Raw genomic sequence first — 12,592 nt, 5'->3', positions numbered from 1 at the left:
TATGGCTTGGTTTAAGATAGTTTTCTTACAACTTTATTTTTAAGGGGCTGTTTGGTAATAAGTAGGATTTAGCAAATCCTATTAAATTTGAATTTAGATTTTATTTGTGATAGTTTTTTTTACTGCTTCTTAAAGTGATTTTCTTGGATAAAAATTTTAATTTTTTATTAGAAAATTATTTTAAGAAGCAATAAAAAAGTCATCTCAAACGAAACATTAGTAAACCCTTGATACGTTAAATCCTAAAAATTATTTGGTAAGATAGTTATTAAATTCTATGAAATTGTTTGGCAAAGTAATTCAAGATTTAAGACAATTGATTCATTTAAAAATAAAATCTAATGTGTTTTGAATTAACTTTATGTTAAATATGAGTTATTAATTTTAGTTTTAATTATCATCAATAAGTTATAATGATTGATAATAAAATTAAAAGTTAGCTTAAGTATCAAATAATGTAATTATTAATTATAATATTAATTATCAGTTTTATTTTCTAAGTGTTAGTTTAATAGATATTTAAGGTCTAATTATATTTGGTTAATACTAAGCTGAACTACTATGAATGTAATTTCTTAATAAGTAATTCAATAAATTTCATGAATCAAAGATGAAGGCTTCATTAAGACAGTATTTCATTTAGAATTTTAGTTTTAAAAATATAATCACAATTTCTTATCAATAATTTTTCCTTATTTAAAAAACAAAATCGTACTAAAAATTTGATATCTAAAACCTTTTAAAATTACTATATAATTCCCCAAAAAAAAAAATTACTATATAATAGTCTTAAAAATCAATAAAAATTTGTCTCAAACTATAAGTACAAATATTTTACTAGAAGCAGTAAAAAAGCTGCCCCAAACGATACCTGTGAGACTTTTTTATTGCAAGTCTTAAAATAATTTTTTAATATAAAAAATAAAAAATTTTAAGTAAAAAACTAACTCAAAAAACAGTAAATAAGTCATCCCAAACACGAGAAATTATTAGATACGGAGTGCGGATGGGAGAACCGTCCGCACACTAGTATAAAACCGCGCTCGGTACCGTTCGATACCACTGGGTACCGCTTGATACCCTGTGTATGTGCAGACGGTTCTCACCCCGTCCGCACTCCGCACCTAATAATTTTTCTCCCAACACAGCCTAAATTTTACCTGAAATTGGATGGTTAAACACATTTAATACAGAAAGGCATTATAGCTACCACTTATATTTTACAGAAGCCTTTTAGTGATTTGGAAGCAACCAACCACAAATCATGCTTGGAGTTAAAGCTTCCCATGGCCACATTTACAAGCATGGAATATTTCTGGTTAGGTGACCTAAAAAAACCATCACATCAGCCCTTTATGAGCTAAGAATTTCTTTTTTTTTGGAAAAATGCTAAGAATTTCAAACTAATGATACTTTCAGTTACATAATTGACAAAATCATGCTATCACAGTAGTAGCAAAATTATTGGGGTTCTTTTTTCTTTTGAAAGAATTATTAACGTCGGCAAAAAATTATTTTATTGGTGCTTCAAAAGTGTAAATTCATTAAAAAAAATTTCTACAAAATAGGTGCTGGAGATCCAGATCCAATTTGGTTTACTGCAAATTTACACAGAAGTAAAAATAAATAATTTATCGATTTTTCGTCACCTTTAATCATCCGAAAATTCAGTAATATAAGAAATTCATTTCTTTAAATTTAACAGATCAAACAGATCCCCAAAATTCTTAAAATTCTATTTCATTGTATATTATATTTGTTTAATTTACTTTAAAATGTAAAATCAACTGATCAAAAGGGCCAGTGAAGCAATTGGAAGAAATTTCATACAGATCTACTCAGAAAATTACGAAAATGCCTTCACTCTGCATTTTGATTGCTTTCATTCTGTCCTTTATAAAACACTTTCATGAAAAGTATGTAAAAATTGACACTATCACAAAAATAAAATCTCATTATACCACAGAACAAGTAATTACATGAACAGATAGAGGAAACCCACCATAAATAAAATAAAAGTTACAATCAAGAGGGAAAATAAATAGAAGGAATAATAACTGACATTTATTACCCTAATCCTAAATCCCCAAAAGAAATGGTACCCCTCAATAGCTTTCAAAAGAATTCAATACCTCCAACCCTAATCACATACATGCATCAGAAGAATTACAAAACCAAACCAATATTCAACTTAAAACCAAAGAATCAGATCTTAGCAGAAGAGAAGTATAATATTCTTATTTTTTTTTCCGGGGTGTCAAAATGAGTTTACGATTTGAGTTCGGTTCCAATCAAAATGGATCCGCATTCAACTCATCCAACAAAGCTAGACAAACGGATTGGAAATTCAAAAATGAACCTGACCTGTCACAAACTTTTGTCAACCAAACCCGATATGTTGACCTGAGCACTACTCGGGAGAGTGCAAGTGAGTGCGCGAGTACATGCCAGTGGGCAAGGGGGCTTGCAGGCTAGGGAGTGCGGAGCGGTTACCCAGCTCATGTGCTGCGTGCAGGAGCTGGGTGAGTGCGAGGACAAGTGCGGGTCATCGACGTAATGATGAGTATAGTGTGGACCAACAAGAATGAGATGATTGCTATTGACGAGACGAACGGGTTACTTTTGGGTTAATTTCAATTTTTTAAGTTGGTCTGAAGTTGACCTGAATTTATACTATGGTTATGATTTGAAATCCGAGCCCAACCCTTTTCCAAACTGGTTTGTCTAAACTCATGATATTCGGGTCAAGTTCAAGTTATTTTTTCGGGCTCGATCAAATATTAACAGCCCTATTTGATTCTTTGACTTGCATTTTATTCTTTCAATAGCTTTGCATTAGTTTCATTCGGTATATTATTTAAAAATTAATAAAGCTTCATATTACAAAAATATATTAAAATTTAAATTGGAGTTCATTTTATTTAAATATATGATAAGTTGTGAATAAATAATTTTTAAATTAAACACATGATTTCATTTTGATAAAATCACAAACTTCTTTTTAATAATACTATAAATGAAAATATTATTAATTTGAACCACCTCAATTAACATAATTTAGAATATCTTTATATCAACAACAATAATAATAATAGGTCTTTATCTCAAGTGAGGGTCATCTACATAAATTTTTTTTCTCATGTAAATAATATTTTGTTATATTTATTAATAAATTCATAATGAGATTGAAATGAATATCATAATTAAAATATTTAAATTTCTTTACTTAAAAACAAAGGAAAGCTTAATAGTATTCCTTTTTGCAATTAAAAATTTACAGATCTAAATATGAAATATTGTATGGAGCTTAATGAAAATAAAACTAATAAGCAATACATTCAAGGAAAAAAAAAAAGAAAGGGTCAGTCAATTGCTGCCCGGTGGGCGGGAATGATTGATCATGAGCTAATCTTCTACAGCGCTGTTGTACAGCGACCTAATATAGGCAGGTTGCAACTTTTCGATTATCTTCGAGATTCGTTTAATCCTCCAATAACTTAGATGTCAGTTAAGATTACGACGTTTGAAGTAAATCCAACGGTGGTACTAACTAGACTAGTACTTTGTATTGAACACATATTGGTTGGGATTTATAGGTGGGTAAGCGCATGTTCTAAGCCAGCTTTCTGTCTGTTTGGTTGCCCGTTGTCAACAGCTGGCGCGGGGCCAGGAAAAGAGCTGTCGTTATGGTTCAACAGCTCACAACCTTTCACCTTCCGCCGCTTGTTTGTCTTTCTTTTCACTTTTCTGTTCGGCACCTCTTATTTTATCCTAATAATTAATGAATTTTAGTAAATTAAAAAATGTACAAAGTTCTTCATATTTTTTATTTTTTGATAATTTAAAATACAATTAATTTTTTTAAAAAAGTTTTCTTATTTGATTTTCATATTATAATAATAATTTTTATTTAACTATAATTTTTAAATATTTTTATTCGAATAAGCTATTTCTTACAATAGTTTTTAAAAGTTATTCTCTATACAATATTTGCATAATCACATTTACAAAAATTTATGCTACCACAAATAAATTCTTAAGATTGTGAAATGTGAAAATCACCCCGGCCACTGAGCTTAGCTGGGTTGGTGGGTGAGCATGGTTGAGAACCCCTACCCCTTGTTCGGTTCCCCTCTCATGCAGCGCGATCTAAGTAGAGAGAAAATAATTGCGAGGCCTGCATCCGTGGGGCAGGCTCGGCGAGAGATTAGTTACGCAACCAAGCACCTTTTACGGGATGACAGTGGGTAGATACCCCATTCCAAAAAAAAATTGTGAAAATTGTATCGGACAATCAAATGAAAACCGACATTGGTTCTTCGGTTCGCTAGTTTGATGGCCAGTCTAAACTATTCTGTTACGAATCATTGCAAATTCGATTTATACAAAAAAACGGACCGTCCAGCTGACCTGTTTTAATTACCTTGCAAACCCTTGTTATTGTTTTAAATGTTAGTAAAATATTTATAGAAGTCATATAATTGTAAAATTAAAAATATTATCATCATAACATTCCATAAGTGAAATTAAATATATATTTGGACTGCTTTATCATTTCCTTATCTTTTCAGAACGTAATTATAATTTATTATTTTTTGATCTAAAATAAATTTTAATGATCAAATTACTAATATGTGATAACTTAACGGAAACAGCTATTTAATTTTCTTAAAAATAATATATTTATTATATTCACAATAATTTCTTTAAAACAATAATTTTCTCATAACAATTTCATAATTACTTTTATTAAATACCGTAGAAATCCCGCAGATAGGAGCGAAAAGAAAATGGGCAAGAAGGGCATTGCAGTAATTTCCTTACACTTAAAAGAGTAATAAGAGTTCTGAGTGACAGCTATTTTTTGGCTTGTTATTGCTTTAAGAAAATTAATATATTATTATTATTATTATGAAAATAATTTGCCGGCCCACATCAACAAAAAATCATGTCTAATTCTAAAGCTGCCAGCTTTTTATAATGAAAATTTCTAATATTTTTTTTGAAAATATTTGATGAATAATTATATTATATTTTTTAAAAAATGTATTATGATATTTAGATAAATTTGTTTAAAAATTATTAATAAAAGTAATGGTTATATTTTTTGGAGTCATAGACCCTTTATGAGATATTATAAGGACCACTTTTGAATCTACTATAAATATAATCAAAATATTAAACGCTCATTCGTACGGTCCATATTGATTATCTTAATTATAGATTGTTCTTTCAACATTTAAATTCATTAATGATGTTGAAATTAAGCAATATTACTCTTACTGGATTTCTCCCGTGGAGAAGCTCGATTATTTATAAGAATGCAATATTTTAAGATTGTTAAGTTCTCCAATCAAAATCCTAAAATTTCCTATTAAGCTTCAAGTACTCAATCGATTTACGCAGGTCATATTAGTCTGTAGGTTGGGAGCTTTGATTACCAACCAATAGGTCTTGGGTTGTATGTTTGATAAGCTTGTCTTAATTGGCCTAAATGTTCTAAAAGAAAAAAAAAGTACTCAATCGATTTCATTTAGACTTGGATTGGACTACTTTTGGTGCTATTTGATTTGTCTCGTTGAGATGTTCAATTTGATTTTAGTTTGTCGAAATCAGAGTTTGAAAGATTCTAAATTTAAATCTGAAAGCTTTCAATTTAACTATGCATCAAAATTCATGCTCAACAAATCAATTTTTGATGATGTATCATTTATCAAAGCTTCGTTTAAGATAGTCTTTTTACTGTTTTTAAAGTAGTTTTTTAGTATAAAAATTCATATGTCAGAGATGAATCAATTTTGATTTCATATCAATAAAATATCAAATAATTGTGAAGCAAATTTAAAAATTTAAACATAATGATTAGTCCCACCATACACTTCTGGTGATGCAGAAACTATAACTACAGAATCTAACTAAATTATAATCGTTGTGTTAGGTGGTAATTAAATAGCAATTAACACTTAAAAGCTTCGGTGATCCACTTATCATTAAAAGTTAATAGATCCCACCACTTCTTTTATCTTGATGGAATTCCTCTCTGTTATGTCAGAGCACTACAAATTGCTCCATCTTTTGCTCTCAATATCAGCAAATCAGTGGCCATATGCTTTTGTGTTCTTTATTTTTTGTTCTGCATCATCAGCAGTTTTTGGATAATATGTAGGGCTTGGCCTTATGGAAAGGAACTTCTATGATCTTTAAGAAATATTTACTTTGCACTCATCATATTTTCATTTGTTTAAGGGCATCTCCAACCGAAAAACTTATTTTCTGCTTCAAAATACAGGCACGCATTTATCGGACTCCGACCGAGCTCCATTTTCAAAACAAAAACAGAAGAATATTATGTATATATTCTTTCTCAATCCTATTTCGTGCATCGAAAAAATTTGTGCTCGTGAATAATGCGACGTTAATATTGACGTTGCATTGTTCAAAACGCTAAAATGGCGTTCGCTATGCCTTTTGATTGGACGCTCTGACAACTGCATATGGGAGAATGGGGTTCGATTGTAGATGACCTAATTTGGTTGATGATAGCAAATGAAATGAGAGGCTTGCTCTTTTTCTCATGATTTGCTTTGCATTTCATTACTTTCTAATATAGATTAAAGTTTCATTAGGAACAGCTTTCTTACCACTTTGTTTTTCAGATTGCAAGAAAAACCTCTTTTTTAAGATTGTTTTTTCATTACTTTAATTTTTTTATATTTCTTACCAATGTTGTTTTCAAATCATAATCAAAATTTCTATTTGGCCAATATTTTTTTTATTACTTTTAAAAAAAAATGTACTAAACAGCTGCTTATTACAATAGCTTTAAAAATTTATTTTATCTACACCAGCTTTTCCAAAAGAAACCTAAATTTAACTTTTAACTCAAAATTTTAATTCTATTAGGAGAGATAGAGAACCAGTAGAAGTTAAGCACACAAATTTGAATATACCAATATTAACATCTTATGAAACATTCAATTAAAAACTAGTGAAGTATAGGAATCCATAAATCCTATTCTAAATAATTGAAATAAAGCTAATGAAGATGATTAATAAATTAAAACAAATAAATTGAATCATTATAATCATAAAAAAAAAGTATGTTTATCCTTTCTAAATGCCAAAATATGTGAATTACTTGGGGGATTTGGGTGAAATTTTGTGCAACTTATTTTCACCTAAATTCATATTTTATAGACAATCCCTTCATAAAGTTTTCGTAAATTAAGGTTCTGTTTGGGACAATCTTTTTACTGCTTTATATAATAACTTTTTAGTACAAAATTTTAAGTTTAGAAAAATTTTGTACGAATAACTGCTTAAAAAAATAATAAAATTGTCCCAAATGAAACCTAAATTACTCAAATGCCATGCACAATGCAATAGATCCCATTATCTCAATCTCTCACATATCCTATCAAGAGTTTAAAGCTTCATCCCCTTGAAAATTCTTGATAATTACCATCAATCTTCCCTAAATCAAAATCTTTATATATCACTCCAATATCTTACTCTAAATTTGCACCCAAAAAAAAAAAAGTGCCTACTTCAGATACTTTTTATTTTTATTTTCTTAAACCTATTTATTAAGTGTGTTTTTTAATGTTTTAATGTTTTTGTATTTTTAAAAATAAATAAAGTTGATAATTTGACTTGATTAGAAAATATTAGAAATGACATTTTTTTATTATAGCTAAATAAGAATTTAACTCTTAACGGAACACAATAGAGAAAAAGGATTCATCTAGCCGACCAAACGTAATAAAATAATGGCTTGATGATGTTGTTGTTGTTTAAAAATAAATAAAGTTATATTAAAAAAACTTAATAAAATTTTAAATTATTTTGAGTGATTTTAAAAATAACTATCACCATCGACTACTCATCATCCCCGCCCCCATCCATTATTACTATGATCGTTTGTCAGCCACTATCGTTGCCCAGTTTAACCGCCGCCACCACCATATAAGTCAACTTATTCGATAGTGTATACAAAAAAAATGAAATTATAGATGATATATTAAAATATGGGTGTAAACAAATCGAGCCGAACTCGAGCTATGCCTGGCTTGAGCTTGCCTGACGAGTAAACCTTTTACTCATTACACCCCTACATCAAATACATATTAAGCCTTAAGTTAATGGTGTCATTATCAATGCATCATTGAGCAATCTGATTGCAATTTTCTGCTATTAAAAGAGTCACCATCGTATAGTGTCAGATATAGCACCCAGCATTCAACATTCAAAACATTTAAGAATACTGTGTTAAATATGTCAGATAGTTAGTTGCCTCATTTATAATAATTAAAAGCTTTGAACTTTGAACGACCAGCTCTTCAGTATACCTCAGATATAGCACATTAAATTTTATTTTAGTTTTCTCCTCTCATTCATTTCAAATAAAAATAATAGATACAACTGAAAATGAAAGCAAAACAAACCTTAACAAGACAAACACAAAACACACCAATTAGCACGAGTTGATTCACATAGCTTCTTTCTTGCATTTACAAAAGAAGCCATTTCCTTTACTTGTCCATAAGCTTCAAATTAGAGTAGTTAATAGTACAATGGGGAAGGAGAAGAAAAGCTATTGGCAACTGGGGCTTCTTCCAGGTCCACCAAAGAAGAAATAGCTGCCCCAATCACCATTATTTCCATTCTGCACATCATAGCAATTTGATTGCTCTGTGAATAAGTCGATCCCTTTAGGTGATTTGAGGTTATTTGACTCGTCAACTATCTGTATGTTTCTGAAATAGCTTGCTTTGCCAAATCCTTCTTCAGGAAAATGTCCGCTTCCCATTTCAGTAGAAGTGTGCCGTCCATCTGGTTCAGAGTTGACCACTTCCCCTCCCCATTCCACCATGGATGCACTGTCTGCTAAATAGGAGAAGAGAAACGAAGGCCAGTAGCCCATAACATAATCACTTCCAAACTGCATCCACCAATTCCCCTCCTTTGGATCCTGCTCCATAATCACCATACAATTATTTGCATTTATCAAGCATGGTTAAATATAAGGAATAAATTAGGAGTGTCAAAAGTTGACACGACTCGAAATCCGACCCGGAAAAATCTGGGTTCGGGTCAACCCGTTTGTGAAACGAGTTAGGTCCGGGTTCGGATTTTTGACATGTTTGAAAAACAGGCCGGGTTGACCCGACAACCCGAAGTCAACACGGATTGACCCGTTTGGTCATCCCACACGCGAGGACAGGCATCGCATCAGGGGCCGCGTTTGCATCGGGTCATGTCTACTGCCGGGACAAGTCGGGTTCGACCTGAACTTGACCCGTTGACCGAATTGATACCCCTAGAATAAATGAGTCAAGGATTCTTTGTTTGATTTCAGTAAATTTGTTTTTGGAATTAAATTGCATGTGGGGGGCGGTGAGCTTTGTTTTCTACCTTCCAGACAAGTATACTGATATCATACTGGGAGCGGCCATACTTGGAGACAGGGGATATGGTGGCTCCCATGGCTATCTCACTACTGATCTGGATGAACCCTGAACACAGCAAGTTGTAGCATCCTGTTGCTTCATAAGAATCACTCTGTGATTTTCATGCACATTAATATAAAATAAAGTTGTAAATCAAATATTATCCAACATAGAATAGAACATCATAATTGTATAGAAAGAGGTAGGAAATTTACTCACAGTCCAGTAAGTGAAAAGCCTGGTATTATTATCTCCATAGAGATCTGGACTGACCTATTTTGTTTTGTAAGCAATAAACAATGTTAGTTGGTGAATTATTAGATTTTGTTTCTTTATGACTTTCCTAAAGAAGCTTTTATGTGATGATAACATCATTGGAGAGCTCTCTTACCAGCCAGCCAGCTTCAATGCTATTGAGATCTTGACCGAAGGAGCCACCTAAGATCCATAGTTGGGAGAGACTAAACTCATTAGTCTGCTGGATATTTGGTTCCCAGACATTGATAATTGCTTTTGCTCCATAATACTTATCTCCCTCTACATAGGCAATTGCATGCTGCATCCATAAAAAAATGTAAAAAAGAGAAGAAAAGAAGAAGAAAAGGAGAGAGATAAGAAAGAAAGGGAAAAGCGGGAAAGAACCAACTACCAAAAGGGAAAAACTTCAATGTTAGGATGGATTTTTACACTTCCTCAAAAGAAAAAAAACTACACAAAAAGTCATTGGGGATTCATTTTCTTAGATGGACAAATCAAAATGGGATAAAGGTTTTACAAATTTACTTCAAAAGTATTTGATTGACCCACCATGAGCTAATCTTTTGATTGAAATGAGTTTAATCATCGGTGTATCAACTTGGTTCCTCTCTTGCTTTACTCTCTAAACGCTTTTAACAGTTTTAAACCTTTACCTGGTGACCGCTCTCGTTGATGAGGTCAGGATCTGCAAATCTTGGGCTTGGGATGGTCCTTCGCTTCTTTCTTCCATGTCTTTTTACTGAGCTAGTCCTAAGGACTTCTTCCTTCCTTGTTCTTCTTATGGGTATTGTGCCCTCAGGGCACCTCCCAATCTGATGCCATAGTTGAGTTAAACTGTTAGGTTTCTCCTTGCTTAGCTCTGAAGCTAAATTGTTCTTATCATAAAGGCCTTCCGGATGGAAGGCAGGCCTCAGCTGAAATAATTGCAAAGTGAGGAATGCATAAAGTAGGGAAAGCACTATAAATTCGAGCTTCTGAAAGAAATGTAAAAGTAGAAACAAAGGAGAGAAGATAAAGACCTGGATTGTGTGGTTTCGAAGGAAAGGATGATCAAATGCGGGCTGGTGAGCGATGTTTACACAATCTATTATATCTCCATCTGGACTCTGCAAAGTTCAGATACGTGGAACAAATGAGATTTGAACCAAATCAACAGTACAGAATGCTAAGATAGAGTTAAATATAGTTAGGATGAGAAGAATTTCTTCCATTGATAGCAATAGTTGTTGAATAACAAACCAAGATACTAACTTGAAGGAAGAGCTAAATAGACAATCAGTTTAAAATGGGTGGATGGAATAATCTTATACAAAAGATCTGCATTTCAGGTTTAGCTTGAACGGGGGAAACATGCAAAGGAAGACCTTGAGGCTTTTCACTGCCGGCTTGTTGAGTCTTCTCAGGTGTTTTCGAACGGCGAGCCGCTGCCTCAAGTCGCCGGTGGGGGCCGTAGCAGCTCCAACAATCCATAACCAGCTGCATATCAGCACTATCGCCACCGAGCTAGAATGCGCTCCCATGGCCTATGCTAACCTTCCCCGGCCTTTCTCCGTCAAAAATTCAATTTTTGCTCAAAAGAAGAGAATTCTTAAGAAAAATAATCATTCTCTTTCCTCATCTCAGAGTTTCAAAATCTGCCCAGACTTCCAGTTCACTATCATAAGCAACAGAGTAGAAAAAAGAAGCAGCTTTCAGCTTTCTATTCGCTCGCTCTCCTACCCCTTCCTTTTGGTATCCGTTGTAGGGGTAAAATGGGGAAGAGCTTCCGGCGAGCTCTGCCATCGGCTCTATCATGGGCTTCCCATCTAAGTGTAAAATGACTATTAAGCCCCGCAATTGCTCTCTCAGGTCTCGAATCCAAGCTAGGTTCTTCGTGCCCGAGAAAAGGCAGTTTTGGAAATGAATTGGTTGTCATGAGTTATCCAAAATTTACTTTTGCTTATTTTGGCCGCTCCTTTTGATCTTTACTCTCTATTTTTTTTTTTTTGGGACATTTAGGCCATTTAAGGCAAACTCACACACACAACGCATACACAAAGACTCGAACCCAAGACTTCTTAGTTGAAAGCATAAGCTCTCAACCAACAAGCTAAGATGAGCTGTGTTACTCTCTATTTTCTCTCATCGACTCTTTTACTTTCCATTCATTAATTCCCCTCCCCCCCTCTTAAAAAAAAACTTTCCATTTTATAGTGATTTCTTCTTCCCTTTTCTTTAGTTTAACTTAGTTTTTAGATTTTATTTTCTTTATTATAATTTTTGGGGCTGTTTGGTTGCACGACTTCGGCCGGATTTGAGGCAGATTTGAGCAAAATGTAAAACCAAATCTCACGGCAAATGAAAGCCACTATAGACGAAAAATTTCGCCTTTTCATGCTAAATTCCAGATTTATGAAATTCTGTTTTTTTGTCGGTTTCCCGAAAGATTTACAAAATCCGTTGGCTGGAGAGGAAGAGTCCACTCATTAAATCCCTTCTATAGCCAAACAATCACACATGATTTAATACGATTTATCATGAATGTTACCAAACAATTTTCAGGATTTAGGCCCTTCAGGATTCCCAAAATCCGGATTTAGCGGATTAATGAAATCCTACTCCTACTTAAATCAATCCTTGGTGCCACGAAATAGCCCTTGATATTCTATTCTATATCTTTGTAAATAAATGTAATTGTTTTATGAATGAAAAAAAGTTTTTAAACTAAGATTGAAATGGGCCTTCCAAGAGCTAATGGGAACAACTATTATCAATAAAGCACTGAACTTTAGATTTAAAAAATTGATCTAACTCTAATGAGGATGGAGCACCAAACAGCCAAACCAGCTGAATCATTTGGCATTCCAATGAGGGGAGAGAGACAACAGACAAGTTTTTTCCTTTCA

The 12,592-nt window shown here is 32.7% G+C and overlaps 1 protein-coding gene across 1 annotated transcript; it reads right to left on the bottom strand.

Annotated features, from left to right (window-relative positions):
- Positions 1-8,371: 8,371 nt before the first annotated feature.
- On the bottom strand, positions 8,372-11,435 carry LOC110111040. Its single transcript, XM_020842733.2, has 7 exons — positions 11,072-11,435; positions 10,727-10,813; positions 10,361-10,621; positions 9,841-10,005; positions 9,669-9,722; positions 9,415-9,561; positions 8,372-8,971 (listed from the first exon to the last, which is right to left on the bottom strand). Exons 1-7 carry the CDS (start codon positions 11,225-11,227, stop codon positions 8,594-8,596), a joined length of 1,248 nt encoding a protein of 415 aa, XP_020698392.1. The 5' UTR covers positions 11,228-11,435; the 3' UTR covers positions 8,372-8,593.
- Positions 11,436-12,592: the final 1,157 nt, after the last annotated feature.

Source organism: Dendrobium catenatum, unplaced genomic scaffold (assembly GCF_001605985.2).
Source record: "Dendrobium catenatum unplaced genomic scaffold, ASM160598v2 fragScaff_scaffold_1132, whole genome shotgun sequence".
In the NCBI taxonomy this organism is placed as follows: domain Eukaryota; kingdom Viridiplantae; phylum Streptophyta; class Magnoliopsida; order Asparagales; family Orchidaceae; genus Dendrobium; species Dendrobium catenatum.
This window is presented reverse-complemented; position numbering and strand designations above follow the sequence as displayed.

Bases quoted from the DNA above. Each gene is read 5' to 3' on its own strand.
- LOC110111040 (XM_020842733.2), bottom strand. From the start codon at position 11,227: ATGGGAGCGCATTCTAGCTCGGTGGCGATAGTGCTGATATGCAGCTGG. The intron at 10,814-11,071 runs GTCTTCCTTTGC...TGAACTTTGCAG, and splicing joins CGGCAGTGAAAAGCCTCAAG to AGTCCAGATGGAGATATAAT. The intron at 8,972-9,414 runs GTAGAAAACAAA...ATTATGGAGCAG, and splicing joins TCAGTATACTTGTCTGGAAG to GATCCAAAGGAGGGGAATTG.